This window comes from Hyperoodon ampullatus (assembly GCF_949752795.1).
Source record: "Hyperoodon ampullatus genome assembly, chromosome: 15".
Lineage (NCBI taxonomy): Eukaryota > Metazoa > Chordata > Mammalia > Artiodactyla > Ziphiidae > Hyperoodon > Hyperoodon ampullatus.
This window is the reverse complement of record NC_136928.1, coordinates 33664711-33680330: the sequence shown is the minus strand read 5'-3', so window position 1 is coordinate 33680330 and position 15620 is coordinate 33664711. Positions and strand designations below refer to the sequence as shown.

The window sequence follows — 15620 nt, the reverse complement described above, 5'->3', positions numbered from 1 at the left end:
CTGACCGACTTTTTTCGGGGGAGGGGTGTGGAGACAGAAGATGAGGATGGGCTCAAGATAGAAACTGCAGCTTACATGGGAAGTTTGGCTTTAGAAAAGTTAAAGCGATCTCGTTTTGTGGTAGAAGTTTGTTAACTAGCTCACCTCCTATACATAATAACTGACTGCAGGTTAAAATACATCTGGCAGGGTTTCATCATTCTGACATCCCATTTCCACAGGAACCTGAGGAAGCAAGCTCGTTAGCCACAGGCAAGCTCAACCAAGAGAAAGATGGTCTTCGGAGCTCCTGGAAAAACCAACGACAAAACCCACCAAAAAATCAGCAGTTCCCACTGAAGGCGCCTTGGAACTGGAAGAGGTGGGTAGGAAGGACATGAAATCAACACCTGTATGATGAGACGGTTAGCTTGATTACAGATTGTTAATAATACATGAGGGTCTAGGCGGCGGCGGTTCCTTGCCTTAGAACACTGTGTGCGCGCACGTGGGTGAGACTGATGCAGGGGTGCAGAGTCCACCAGGCAGGTTCCCCAGGCTGGAACGGCGCCTTGGGTACCCGGGAGCGGGCAGAGATGAGAGGATGGAGAAGACAAGTCCCCTTGGGGCTGTGGATGGAGGGCGGTGGGGAGGGAAACCGAGTCACACAGCTGCTTTGTGCTTCCCGCCGCAGCACCTGCACATCACTCCGCAGTGGTAGCAGGCCCGCAGGGGCAGGTAACAGCACATACAGGGGGCCAAGAAAGACAAGGCGATAAGGGCCATCCACCGGAGGCAAAACTTCTCGTCGCTAGTATCGCACGAGCACGGGTCTGTATAGTCCCCCTCGGGGTCCGACATACAGTGATAGAGCATGCTGTCCGCACACCACATACAGCTCACCCGGCGGATGCAAGTTCTCACGGAGTCGGGCGCGTCCTGACAGTGGCCCCTCCGGTTCTCCTCGTGGTTGAACATGTCGCGGCAGTACTCACACCGAGAGCGCTCCCCGTCCTCCTTCCGCCGCCGGGACTTGCCCCGGGAGGGCTGGGTCTTGATCACGCTGCCTCCGCGCCCTTTAGGGTCCTCGCCGAGGCCAAAGTCTGAGGAGTCCACGTAGGGGTAGTTGTAGTCGTGCTTGGGGACCTCGCCCTTGGCGAAGCGCACGTAGGAGTCCGCGTCCTCCGAGGGGTCCAGGTATTTGCCCCTCACCGGCGCGTGCCGGTAATCCTCGTAGCCCGTCATCCAGATCTTCTCCCGGGGGTTGATGCGCACGATCTCCTCGTCGTCGTCCGGGAAGCTCACCTGGCGGTAGGGCCTTGGCATCGGCTGCCCCAGGAAAAAGGAGGCGTTACTTCATAGCAGTGGCAAAACAAACCTCCGATATGCATCTTTCACCTTGGCAAAGGCATTGCTTTAAGGACCTGACCCATCCTGTACTTACTGAACAGCTTGTGGGTCAAAGATGTATTTCAAATTGTGAGTCCCAATCCCTTCCTGGGTCAGGAAGTCAATTTAATGGGTGGAGACCAGCATTTCCCCCCTTTTTGTTGCAGTATTACCATATATGGGGAGGGGGAAGTATACACAACGTTAAGAGTAAAGTGAATTTTCAGAAGCTGGGCATGCCCAGATCAGAAAGCAGAACTTGAGGCCTCCCTAGAATATCCTCAACCTCCCTTCTGTGACCCCCCACCCCTAAGGTAAGGAACAGTGACCCCTATCCTGATTTCTAACAGCTTAGATTAGTTTCACCTGTTTTTGTACGGCATGCTCTCTTTTTAAAGACTGGTTTCTTTTTTTTCAGAGAAACAGAAGAACACTGGAGTGCACTGCATGTTACAAAGGTAAGTACCCTTGTTATCTTTGTGTACATAACATGTGCCTACTGGGCCATGATATACAATGCATGTCTCACTGTGGGTCATGTGCAAAACAGCAAACTATGAGGCTCACAAGTACCTTGTAATGTGGCTGGGAAGATAAGATGTTGAGATACGCAAAGGGTAAGAGTACAGGCTCCAGAGGCCAACTGTGTTTGAATCCTGCCAGGATCTCACAGGTGGTGAGCAGCAGAGCTGAATCTGAGCCCAGGATGGCCCAACCCAGGGACACACCCTCTAGCCTTCAAACCCAACCTGCATCCCTTAGGGAGGAATAGTCATCTCTGCAGGTTGTCCCGCTACAGTTTGCATCAGTGCCTTGTCCAGAGGAGCAGGTGCTGAATACATAGTTATTGAGTTGATGCAGGTAAGCCTGCCTTGCACAGGGCATCCCAGTTGTGGCAAACAATGAGATTTTCCACCTTCAACGCCCTTTGAGCATGAAGGCTTTTTAAGGGATGAGGAGCATGGCTCTGAGCAAACCCACTGGAGTGGAATTCGGACCATGAAATTTACCAGCAAGTCACTAAGCCTCAGACTTGGTTTCCCTGCTGATCAAACTGCATAGGGCTACGGAAAGAATGAAGAGAAAGAATCTGTGCGGTGTCAGCGTAGGGCCAGTCACACAGGATGTGCTGGGTACCTGTTGCCAATATTGTCATTATAATATTGTCCTAGAATTTACCACACGGTAATTAGCTTTACTCATCACTTCTCACCAGACTGTGAGCTCCTTGCGGGCAAGGGCCGGGTCTCACAGGCTTTGATTTGCCCTAATTCCTGCCAGATTCTTGATGTCAGAGTTTCCCCAACTTTGGAAAATCATCATCCTTCATTATTTCAAAACACATCTTGGGAGCTGACACAGACTGTGCTAATAACTTATTTTGCAAAGTAAGGAGAGTCAAAAAGTCAATTCCCATCTACTGCTACCATAAAGTGATTTTAAAAAAGAACTTTTAATGCCAAAAGTATTAGGAAGCACACACAGTAAAATGGATTTTGAAAAAGAGAGTCATATAAATCTATGTTATAAAACCTCGGTGCCTCGTGCTATTTTTCTTTTCAAAGCAGACTGGTGGCCACATCACCCACATGGGCACCAGTCCACACCCCACAGTTTGAGAACCTGCTCTGAAAAACAGCCCCTTGGTAAATATTTGTTGAATTACTGAATTCCAGCTACAGCTCCCCAAGCAAGCCTGGGCCTGCAGCCCGCGATGCCAGGGCGCTCAAGCCAAGTGTACAGTATTCTGTGGTCCCAATCGCAGTTCTGTGCTTTCACACAAAGCCAGGAGGCCCTTTGGACACAGGAACGCATAGTGTTAGCGTATGCTAACGCATAGTATGCTACCAGGAGGTAGCACAGTGTCCTGTGTGAGCAGAGACCTGCATTTGAATCTTGTTCCAACAGGGACTCTGTCTCCCTAAGCCTCAGCCTCCCCATTTCTCAACTGGGGATGCGGAGGACCTGCCTGTGGGTGATTTGTGAGGATTAAAGGAGATAAAGCACAGGAAGGGCTTGGCGAGGTGCCCGGCACACAGAAAACTCTGCGTTGAGGGTGAGTCGCCTGCACCACCTCCAATATGGGGGCAGAGGTACTAAGCAGCAGCAAAGAAGAGGCCTGGGCTCTGGCACGTGGCTGAACGCCAGGGGAAGGAGGCCGTTCCAGGATCAGGAGCCGTCCACCCCGTGACCTCCGAGGAACAAGACCGCCACTCACCTGTTCGAGGTGATAGTGGTCCGTGGGGTATGGGTCGTGGAGGTGGCCCAGGGTATAAATCCTCCGGTGCTCACAGGACGTGGGGGAGGAGACTGTGCGAGGAGGTTGTTCCCTCTTCTGAGACGAATTAGAAGAACTGTCTGTAGCTGTCTGTGTAGAAGGAGGTAGCCGTGAGTTAATTAAAAAAACCAAAAACCAAACCCGCACAAAAACCTTACGCACACTGGTGGCGTCTCGCTGGACTCCCCAGAATCTTGAGTTTATCCTGGCTATGGGAGGCTGGAGGACCCCTGAAGGGCCAGGTTGTTTAAACACGGCGGGCAGAGAAACCCAGCCACAGACCCTGGAAAGCTGGGTTTGTTTTCTCAAACTGTGGGAGCAGTGACCGGCTTTGGGGAAGGGCTCACCGCACCAGGCCTCCTGCTGGTGCGCTCCAGCTGGGATCAAGAATGGTCACCTGTTTGTGGCCCTGGCTGCGAGGTCCTCGGGTAAGCAGAGGAGATGCAAACAAGCAACAATCAAACCCATATGTTCCTTTGTGGGGCTAATCTCAGCCTGGGGACGTCTCAGAGATGAAGGATACCTCAGGGGTATCATGGGTACTGGCTTTCCAGGAAGAAATTTTGTAATCTTTGGCTCGGAGGCAAGCCTGGGGGTCACCATCTCTGGAGAGTGAGAGCAGAGCTGTTTCCCCAGTAGAGGCGACGAGTTCAGACTGGAGCCTCCATGATGGTGTCTTAGGAAGGTGATCAGCTATGAGAATGGACTGTGGCTGTGGACAGAGCACAGGCCCTCTTCGCTTCCCTGTATGCCCACCACCTAAGTGCTTCATGCTCCCCGGTGACCCCAGGTGATGGTCACTCTCCACATCCCTGGGGCCCAGGAGCCACATGCTCATAAAGGCTTTTGTCAAGTGCAGCTGGCAACTGCCTTTAAAACCAGGGCCCCTCAGAATTCTCACTACACCTGTACTTCCTTAGAGTGATGGACCCCCCCTTCTTTCCCACAAGTAAATGAAAAGATTTTCCTTGATATCTAGGTGTCATATTTCTGGTAAATATCTAGGAACTCCTTGGCTGTTGCTTCTTACTCTTATATTCCCCTTATTGTATTTGCTTATTTATCTCCTTTTATTTTCCTGTTTTTTGTTCATGTCATAGATCCTCCAGAGAGCAAGGTAAGGTTAAAACAAATAGACTTATAAAAGTTATTCCCCCCCATTTATAAAGTAATAAATGCTTAGAAAAATGGGAGTACAAGTATCCAGGAAAAAGAAAAGACACCCGTATTTCCATTATGCAGCACAACCGACATTAATTTTTAAAACCTGGTGGACATGTGCAGCATGTCTTTGGAAACCCAACCCTCCTGGATTTTTCTTTGATTCTGTTTGGTTCATGTGATGCAGGGCTGATGCTGTTTCCAGTCCCACAATCCAGTGACTAATTCAGATGTGGACACACACACAGTCCTCCCTGAGGCAATACAGAGAGATTTCTGATGAAGAGGTAAGAAAAGATGCTGTCTGTCTCTATCTCTGAAGTTAAGAGCTAAGGGTCCTGTAAGCCTGGAATCCTGGTGAGGCGGCAGGGAAAGAAACTATGTGAGGATGAAGTGAGGCAAAACCAAGGGAAGAAGGCCCCCGCAGACACCACTTGAGCTTCTGGATCCAGCCAAGCCTGAATCGTAGATCCACCCTAAGATGTCCCGAAGATAAGAGCCAATTCCCTTTGATAATTTAACCCAGAATGCGTTGGGTTCGTCCCTTGGGTGCACCTTTCCCCCATTCCGGATTCCTTCTCTGTGGCAGCCTTCCACCTGCATCACATTCCTGGCCTCTCTCTCGCCTCACTCCTCTGCAGCAGGTGGAATGGAACAGGGTGTCCAGAGCCTGCTACTTACTTCCCTCCTCTACCTCTTGGGAGCCACCCAACTGGCAAATTGCATGCGCTGGCAACCATTCTTGGGACTGTGCGGTCTACTTGGAGGTCGAGGGCCCACCCCACTGTGGGGAGGGTGTGGAGACCCAGCGCACGTGTGCCTGGTGGGGCAGGTGTGTCTAATCCTGGGGTCCATTCCTGGAATGTCCACTTCCCACAGGTGTAAGCCAGCACTAACATCATCAGTAAAGACAGGTCTCCTATCATTTTTTCTCAATTGGTTCAGAACTCAGATAGGGAAGAGTTGCTATTTACCCCTCAAATCCCAGTAACTGAAAGAGACCAGACTGATACACAAGAATTTTTGCTTTCTTCCAAACTCTGGTCTGTTCTCCAACTCTCACCCACCCTTTCCTTATGTCGTCTTTGGAGATCCTGCCTCCCTCTTTTAACACACCGGTGGTTGTAAGCTGACAGCAAGACAAAGCAAACAACCCATAACGTCTCACATTATGTGAGGGCTTATGATGTGTCAGGCCCTGGCTACATGTGAACACCACTGCAGGCAAAATATTGTCTCCACATCACACACAGGAAAACAGAGACTCGGAGGAATTCGGGATCCTGCCGACCGGTGGCAGGCAACCACTGGCAGAGCTGGACTGAAATGCAGACCCTGCCCGCCAAGCCCGGTGGGATCTCAACGCACCACATCGCTGCTTCGCAAGCCCAGGAGAGCCCATGCCAGTGCCTGCTCTGTGTTAATCTTGGTGAGATTAATACGAGTACAACTATTCAAAGTAAGACGGTGCGCCCTGACTCATACAAACTCAGGAGAAAAGGGGATGGTGCCTCAGAATACAAAGGTTTCTACAGATCTCAATAAATACTTTCTGAATGAGTAGATAAGGGCCCTTCAGTATGATTCAAATCTCAAGGGTTAAACTCTTATCCAACACCCATGGGCCAGGCACGTCTTAGGTTAGAAGCTACCCTCGTATTAAACACTGTAATACGCACTCGCCATTTAGTTCTTGGAAACGCAGTTAACACATCTGTCGCCTGAGGTTAGTCACCTGAATCCACCCTGTTTTCTGTGACCTGTGTCCAGGTTAACAAAGTAGGGAAAGTCATTCTGAGAAACGAGGCACACCCGGTATTTCCTAGTACTTCTCAGCCAATCAATCAGACTCTCCCTTCTGATGCTCCCACCTTTCCTCCCCAGCCCGGACCAGCCTCTTCCCACTGTAAGGTGCAAAGTTTCCTGGACAATTTTCTGACAATTCAGAGAATGTAAGACTGAGAAAGGCCTTTCTAATTCTCCTAATCTGATGACAAATCTGTACAGAGGAGCGGGGAAGCCAGAAGGCTGAGGCATGCCCCCAGTTTACTGCCTCCTGCGGGGAGGTCCCAGCCTAGCCCACAGCCTCCCCCCGCCCGCCTGCTCTGGGCTTAGAGCACGCAGGAGAGGTTCCATCGGAAGCTGAGGCTTCCCATCTCTGCTATCAGATAAATCTTGTCAAGAGGCTCAAGTGACCTACCAACAGAAGGAATGTGCTATCAGGGTATCTCCAAGACAGGCAAGAGGAAAAAACTTTTCATCACAAGTACCTCTGGACTGGTGCCCCCTTCTCTGCTCGTGGAGAAAAGCAGCCACTAGGCTGTGCACATCCGCACATCAACAAGCAAGATTCTAGAACATGTCTCTGTTACTTGTGTGCACAAGCTAATGACACCCAGCAACCTACCAATTCGAGAGCTTCACCTTCAACCTGGAAAGACTGGCTGCGTTTTCAGCTCGCCTTGCTGGTGGGGCAAGGGAATCTCAGAAGTGCTGCAGGTTTGAGCTCAAGAAGAACAAAAGCAGAGGTCCTCTGTGCTTGGGGACCTCAGGCTCCTTAGTGGGGTGGCTTCAGCGGCAGGCTTCCTGAGTCAGAGAGAGCAGGCAGAGCCAGGCTTTGATGCCACCCATTGTGAACAAGGCCAGACACTGCCACTGCGGCGCCACCCAGTTGTAGGAGGTCCCGTGTGACGTGAAGCAGTGCACACAACCACTGTCACCTGCAAACGTACCCGCCAAAAACACTTGCCTCTGGGTTTGCGTTCGATTCCAGCTCAATGTCAATGCTCTGTTAAAAAGATGTCCAATTAAGAAGGCTGTAACCTAACATGAGGCACTGAACAACAGAAATGCGATGTAATGTTATAATGCTAAAAAACAGGGTCTCAGCCCAGGCAGACTAGATTTGAATCAATTCTCTGCTAATTATAAGTTGTCTGATTTTGGTCAAGGTGACCTCTAACTCCAGTTTTCACATCTGCAAAATGGAACAAAAACTGTCCTCAGGGTTACTGCAAAAACGAAATGAGATTAAGCATTTCCATTTTCTGAACAGTTACTACTGATTATATAGAAAAGTTACTGATCCTGTGATTGAGTCCCCTTGCTTAACTCATAAAAATTAAAATGCTTTATCCAGTGATTCTCTGGACTTTTCTAAGCAAATCCTGTCACCCACGAAAGATAGTCTGGTCTCCTTTCCAATATTTGTACCTTCTTTTTCTTGCCTTACTACATTTTGCCAGGGTTTCCAGCATGATATGGAAAAACAGAATGGCTCTGTTTGTCTTGAACCTAACTTTGGTGGGACTTCTAATGATCCTCTGTTATATATAATGTTTCCAGATAACTGGAGTGATTATGAAGTTCCCAAAGTTTTGGACTTTCCTGGTGGTGCAGTGGTTAAGAATCCCCCTGCCAACGCAGGGGACACGGGTTCAAGCCCTGGTCCAGGAAGATCCCGCATGCCGCGGAGCAACTAAGCCCGTGTGTCACAACTACTGAGCCTGAGCTCTAGAGCCTGTGAGCCGCAACTACTGAGCCCTCATGCCACAACTACTGAAGCCCATGCTCCTAGAGCCCATGCTCTGCAACAAGAGAAGCCACCACAGTGAGAAGCACGCGCACTGCAACGAAGAGTAGCCCCCGCTCGCCGCAACTAGAGAAAGCCCACGTGCGGCAACAAAGACCCAAAGCAGCCAAAAATAAATAAAATAAATAAATTTATAAAGTTCCAAAAGTTTCCTTGGATTCTAGATTGCTAAGAGTTTTCAAAAGATGTTGGATGTAACCAGATGGTTTTTCTGTGTCTATTGAGATGACTACAGTCATTAATAAAATCTTTGTTTTATTAATGTATGAATCAAACAGTTAAACTTTGCTAATATAAACCATCTTTGCATGCCTGGGATATGATCTACTCTACTGGTCTTTCATTACATTTGTTTTATAAATATGTGATGTGATCTGGTAATATTTTACTTTAAAACTTTACGTCTAGATTCATAAGTGAGTTTGGCCCCTGTTTTTCCTCTCCTTGAGCTCGTCTTGCTCATTTTTGCAGCAGTGTTACGCTAGTCCTGTCAGCTGAGCTAGGCAGTGTGCTACCTTTTTCTATACTTTGGAACAATATCTATAACATGGGAGTTCTTTAAAAAAAAAAATTGAAGTACAGTTGATTTACAATATTGTGTTAGTTTCAGGTGTACAGCAAAGTGATTCAGACACATACATTTTTCAGATTATTTTCCATTACAGGTTATTATGAGATATTAAATATGGTTCCTTGTGCTATACAGTACATCCTTGTTGCTCATCTATTTTATATATGGGAGTTACGTTCCTTAACCACCTAAATTTTGTCCCCCTTTTAAGGGGTATACCTTTGACTACATTTTCAAATTTTTCTGTGGTTATATTAAAACACGTATTTTGAGTAATCATGGCTTGGTCCTAAAGGCAGTAATCTGAGACAAGAGTTTAATAAGGAAGCACAGGAGGCTGAGAAAAGAAAGGGAAGGGAGGTGGAAGCGAGAGTCAGAGGGTACTAACATGAAAGAGTGGGCCCCTCCAACCTTAATAAAATAGAGACACGACCAGCCTGATCAAGTCCACACTGGTAGGGGAAACACTGGAAGGCTGGCAACCAACCATTAATTTTCTTCTCCCTCTTGGGGATGGAGACAAATGGGACGGATGCCACCTCCAGAGAGGCAAGCAAACAAGTACAGCTGCTTGATCTTCTCTGTATCCCCAGGAGCACATGAGCTGATGTGAACATGCAGCTCGTAGAGCCAAGCCTGATCCGAGCAGCCATTTCTGGAGAGTGACAGGCCTATGTGTTTTGAATAAGGCATAGAAAACAAAGTGAAGAAACTGTTTAAGGAGCTAATCTGCGCCATCCAGGAATCATACAGAAACGTTAAGCAAAAATAGCACTACTCAGAGGGAACTGGGAACCCTCGACTCCAGGCCAGGCTAGGCCACATGTCTTGGGCCAGTTGTTAACCTCTGTGGGCCTCAGTGTCCTCATGTGTAAAACAGGGAGTTGCCCTGGATGATCTCCAAGGTCTGTTTGAGTTCTAAAAGTTTTATGTGTAATCGTTCTGGCTTCCTCCTCAGAACATTACAGAGGAGTCTAAGACTATTGCTTAGTTGATTCAAGAGCCACAGGATGTATGCCAACTATACCTCAATAAAAAATAAATAAAATAAGAAGTCATCACCATATAGGAAAAAAAGCTGCAGGATTAATTCAGACTGATAAAAGTAGAATTCTGCCCTGTCTTGTAGATGCTGTGGAATTTTTTTTTTCTTGGCTGCACCCTGTGGCTTGCAGGATCTTAGTTCCCCGACCAGGGATCGAACCTGGGTCCCCTGCAGTGGCAGCGCAGAGTCCTAACAACTGGACCGCCAGGGAATTCCTGATGTTTTGAATTTTTAAAGACGGCTAGCTAGTAGTTATGACCCCAATTTGTATTATTTTTACTGCAATCTACCACCAAAATAGATTTTAGCCACTGATACAACCAAAGCAATATTCAATATTCTTCCTATTGCAGGGGCTTCCATTTTATTTGTTAAAAAAGCATATATACACACATGCATTTTTATATAAGTATATAGCATTCTTCTCAGCCTCGGGCTGGGAGATGAGACTGATCTCATGGAAGTCTGGGCATCTTCTGCCTCTCAGAAGACAGTAAACTGTTCTGGGCGTCAGGAGACTGCCGGCTCCAGTGGTTTGGCGCTGAGCCGTTGTTTCTAACCCTTCAGCAAAGCAAGCCTTTCCCCTCAGTAGCTGTTAGACCGGCAGGCCTATGGCTAATCCTTTTCCCTTTGGTAAACAGGAACTTGTCCCCCATTCTGTCAACAGGTCGCACTGGCTCACCTGTCCTCAGGGCCTACATTGGTTCCAGGTGTCCTCTTTCAAAGAGGCAAGCAGAGCAGGAAATCTTTTACGGCTCCAGCTAGCAGGCAGTGTGGGTCTAAGAGGCTGCTGGAGGGGGGAAAGGAGATGACACTGTCCTAGACTCTAAGACAGTATTCTGTCCAGGACCCAGAGGATCGATAAAGTGGGCATTCTTCTACGGTGAAAAACAACAACAAAACCAAAATTCCCACACATTAAAAAAAAAAAACCAAGTTTTGGGACTTCCCTGGTGGCTCAGTGGTTAAGAATCCGTCTGCCAATGCAGGGGACACGGGTTCGAGCCCTGGTCCGGGAAGATCCTACATGCCGTGGAGCAACTAAGCCTGCGCGCCACAACTACTGAAGCCTGCGTACTCTAGAGCCCGTGCTCCGCAACAAGAGAAGCCACCGCAATGAGAGGGCAGCACACTGCAACGAAGAGTAGCCCCTGCTCGCCACAACTAGAGAAAGCCCGCATGCAGCAACGAAGACCCAACGCAGCCAAAAATCAAAATAAATAAATAAATAAATAAATAAATATATAGGGAAAGAAGTTTTATGTTTCTAAATTTTGAAATTAGGTGAAACTTTGACATGAAAGGAAAGGACTCTGATAAACCCACAGCTTAGCTTCACTGGCAGGGCTGCGATCAGGAAGCGGGTTTCAGGTAACCCTGAACATGTACTCTGCATGAATTAATAAAATGGAAATAGTAGTATATTACTATCCACAGCTTAAAAAGATGAGATGATACATGTGTAAGGGAAGAAAGACACAAGTTGGTGGACTACCAAAATGTCTTTGGGCTTCCTGAAATTGAGAGCATTTCAAAGCTTTTGTTTGAACCTTAGACATTTAATTGCTTTAATTTAGCCACTGTAGGTATTACGTGTTGAATAAAAAGATCCTCCTCTTACTGTGCAATGTGAGCTTGATAATTACTGGCATTCAGAAGATAAAGCAGCTCCCACCCGTCTTCTGAGAACTTCCATGCCACCCCATGCAGTGCTGGGTCTCAGCCAGCAGCGATTAATGGGACGCCGCTCCCTGGTGTCATCCACAAAGCATAGCTGTCCTTCCCCCAAAACATTTTTGCTTTTCTTAACAAACCGCCATAGATTAGTTTCACTAGTCAAACTCTGTAGACGTAATTTACATTTTCAACCTATTTTCTCTTTTACTTATTCTCTCCCTGCACCACTCTATCCCACTCCCTTAATTCCAAGGGTAAAGAAAACAGAAACTTTTTTTTTTTTTTTTTGCGGTACGCGGGCCTCTCACTGTTGTGGCCTCTCCCGTTGCAGAGCACAGGCTCCGGACGCGCAGGCTAAGCAGCCATGGCTCACGGGCCCAGCCACTCCGCGGCATGTGGGATCTTCCCGGACCGGGGCACGAACCCGTGTCCCCTGCATCGGGAGGCGGACCCTCAACCACTGCGCCACCAGGGAAGCCCAACAGAAACATTTTTGATCAACTGATCTTCTAAAATGAGACTGGGGCTCTCAGGCGGGCACAAGAGAACCCCATACTGCCACTGAAGAAGTCAGTTGAGGTTTTAAGCCAATGTACTAGTTGAAAAGTCCATTATTTAGGCAGCTCTTTGGCAATGATGAGAATCTGGTATATTTCATGTGCGAAATCTACTGAAACTTATTGAATAAATATTTCCTTTTCTTAAAGTTCTCTGAAAGGCAGCAAGCAGATTTGGGGTTTGTATTCTAGGTAAACAGTGTATGGAACTGAGCACAAGTTGCTTCACCTCTCTGAGCCTTGGGGACTTTATCTGCAGAAATGGAAGTGTCAATAAGTACCTCATGGTCAGTTGTGAGGACCAAATACAGTAACATACATGAAAGTGCAGGGCACAGTGCCAGGGATAGCTCCACACCACAGTGCCTTTCCTTCTCCTCCCCTTGGGCCAGCAAACAGAAACTCAAAGGAAATATTTCACCCTGGGAAGGTTTTGAGTCCAAAAGGATCAATGATCACAGCTAATTAATGGCAGAACCAAGTTTAGACTCCTGGCCTTTCCCCAACCTCCAAACTCTGCACAAACAGGAGTTTGTGGCACTTTACCTTTTAAAAACATCCCCTTTCTTAGAAAATCAGTAAACGAACCCCATTTATTACAAAACTGGTAGATTTGCCTTCAGTTTTAATGTGTGTTGGGGATGGATTAGGTGGAAAAAACTCTTCAAGAAAAGGAAAATTTTGTGATATGCTGCAGTCTTCTGATTCTATAAGTGAAAGCTTGATATTTACAGAATTCCACAAATTCATTTTTTTCTACTTAATCAAGAATGAAAATAACCACAACTTGCAAAGACTCAAAAGCTCACCTAGGACAAGACAAACTACTGCTTCATACTTTGGTTTCAACCACATGTTCTAGCCACGCTTTAGAAAATACCTGAAGTGGACGGGAGGGGTTGGAGATGTCATTAGGAGCAACTGCTCTGAATAGCCAGAAAGTAATCAAATGCAGCTTGTGAGGAACAGGATATCAAGGGTTCAAGCATAGGGCACGACGAAGAACCACGTTTTCCAGTCTGGGCAAAAACATGGCTAAAATCCGACAATGCTGTAAAAGACATTTTTCCTACGTGAAGGAGGACTGCCTACCTAAACAATGAAAGGATGATGAAACACCACAACATAAACAAAAAAAGAAAAAAAAAAAGGCTGGTTAACATCTTTATTGGAGTATAATTGCTTTACGATGGTGTGTTAGTTTCTGCTTTATAACAAAGTGAATAAGCTATACATATACATATATCCCAACCAGCCTTTCTTAACTGGGTTCTAGGAGAGAATTCCGACCCACACAAAATGCTATGAATGACTCTTCTCAATTCTGCAAATGACGGTACACAGTTAGTGCTATTCTAGGTGCACAAGAGAGAAGTTAACTCGTTACATAGGATGGATGCTGTAAAGTGTGAGGGGTTCATTAGGAATCCCTATTGAGAAGTGCTGCCCAAATCCAGAAGCAATACTGAGGTGGGAGAATAAACCTTGGAGGTGGGAAAATAAATCAAAACCTTATAGGGACTTCCCTAGTGGTCCAGTGGCTAAGACTCTGCACTCCCAATGCAGGGGGCCCGGGTTCGATCCCTGGTCAGGGAACTAGATCCCACATGTCACAACTAAGTGTTCGCATGCCACAACTAAAGATCCCACATGCCGCAACTAAAAGATCCTGCGTGCCGCAACTAAGACCCGGCAGAGCCAAATAAAGAAAAAAGAAAAAAAACCTCATATAGGGCCGGCCTTCCTATTGCTATTCTGGGGACTTCTAGGCTGTAACACACACTCAGGCTCCAAGTCTGTCACATGAATGGGCCACACGGGGCACTGGTTACATATTTATTCTCTTATCTCTTCTCCCCTTTCCAACTTGGGTCCAGGAGAACCTAAAACATAACTCTTGCATAAGGTTGACATAAAAAATAGAGCAGCTGAAATACCATAAATATAATTATTCAACAAACGTAGAGCAAAACGGTAGTGGTGAACGGGGTAAGTGAGGAGAGGGTGTTCATTGCTCCTCCACTATGAACTGGCTGTGTCATCTTAGGCAAGTCGCCCATCTGACTTCACGACTTGTGTCTATAAAATGAGGCAAATCCTACTTTGTTTACCAGAAGGAAGGAGGCTGGCTCAGCTGACATGAAAAAATCCCTTCCAATTCCAAGACCTAGAATTCTGAGGCGTTGGCACGTCTACAGCTATTCTCACCTCCTTGCAAGCCAAACATTTCCAGCTAACTCTTGTCAGGTCTCCTACCTTTAATGTGCCATTATTTCCATGGTGGACACACTGCTTCCTAACACTAGGCAGAAAAAAACAGCCGGAGGAAGAGCACCGAGAGCCACACAACTCAACCTCTGTTGAGTCTCTTCAATCTCTTTAAACCCCCAGATGTCGGAAATCAGGATTGCTGGATTCCTCCTCCTCCCTTGACCAACCCCCTCCCCGCCTTTTTGAGAAAACTCCCTCTTATTTTTTTCTTTCTTAAAAAAAAATCAATACGTGTATATCATTTAATATCTCAAGTAGTGATCTCACCCCTCCCCATCTCAGCTTCTCACTCCCCAGAGAAATAAATTCTTGTGGCTCTTTCTCCTTGTATTTCTCTCTCCATCTTTTTAAACAGCATCTTGTTAATACTACTCTTTCCTGCTTTGCAGCTTTGGATATTATTTAAGGCCTTCTTATTATGGAAGATGAAGACTTAGCTATTTTATACACCCCAAGTATCTTTCTATAAAGCAAATATTTCCCTAATCCCCCAGCTTTAGAGACAGAATCCAGCCACTCAGCACAATGACAGCTGAAGCACCGACAGCACTTGACCACAGATTCTCGACGAGCCTGCTCTGGAAGTACGTGTACCCTGCAGCTGCATTCTCCCAAGATTGTATTAAAATTCTCCTTGTCTAGCTATGAAGATGCTAATAACATTTGTAAATGATTTTAGAGCTCTGCAGCAGTAAAGAAACCACCAGGTTTCAATGGATCCAATCCTACAAAATAAGAACTTGGAAAATTGTTCATTAAATGACTATAAAACCCAGAGCCTCTCTAGTTCTATATAGTCCCTTTACTCACTGCCTCCCCATCCCCGATGACCCCCCTTCCTTGTGGGCCCCAAACCCTCTGGGCCCAGAGTCTTCAACTCTAGGGCGCCAGGAGAATGTCAGTCCTAAGCTGGGGAGCAAAGCAACTCGGCCTCTCCGCGGAGCTACACTGTCCATCTCTCAAGGGCACGTGGGCCTCCTCCACAAGACACGCCGAGCACGTGTCTCCCCCACAAGACAAAAGCACAACAGAGGGATAGACTCTCGAGGGTCCTTCCATTCTGTCCCTCTCAAGGCTCCCCGGCTCTGGGGAGAGAAATG

The 15620-nt window shown here is 47.1% G+C and overlaps 1 protein-coding gene across 1 annotated transcript in view; it reads right to left on the bottom strand.

The window, feature by feature from the left end:
• Nucleotides 1–642: 642 nt before the first annotated feature.
• The window catches only part of SPRED2 (sprouty related EVH1 domain containing 2), a gene marked incomplete at both ends in the record, with an annotated part of 67474 nt that continues 52496 nt past the window's right edge, over nt 643–15620 (bottom strand). Inside the window, 2 exons of the mRNA XM_079721110.1 lie at nt 643–1308; nt 3587–3736. Coding sequence (XP_079577236.1) covers nt 643–1308; nt 3587–3736 — 816 coding nt within the window. The remainder of the gene's footprint in view (nt 1309–3586; nt 3737–15620) is intronic.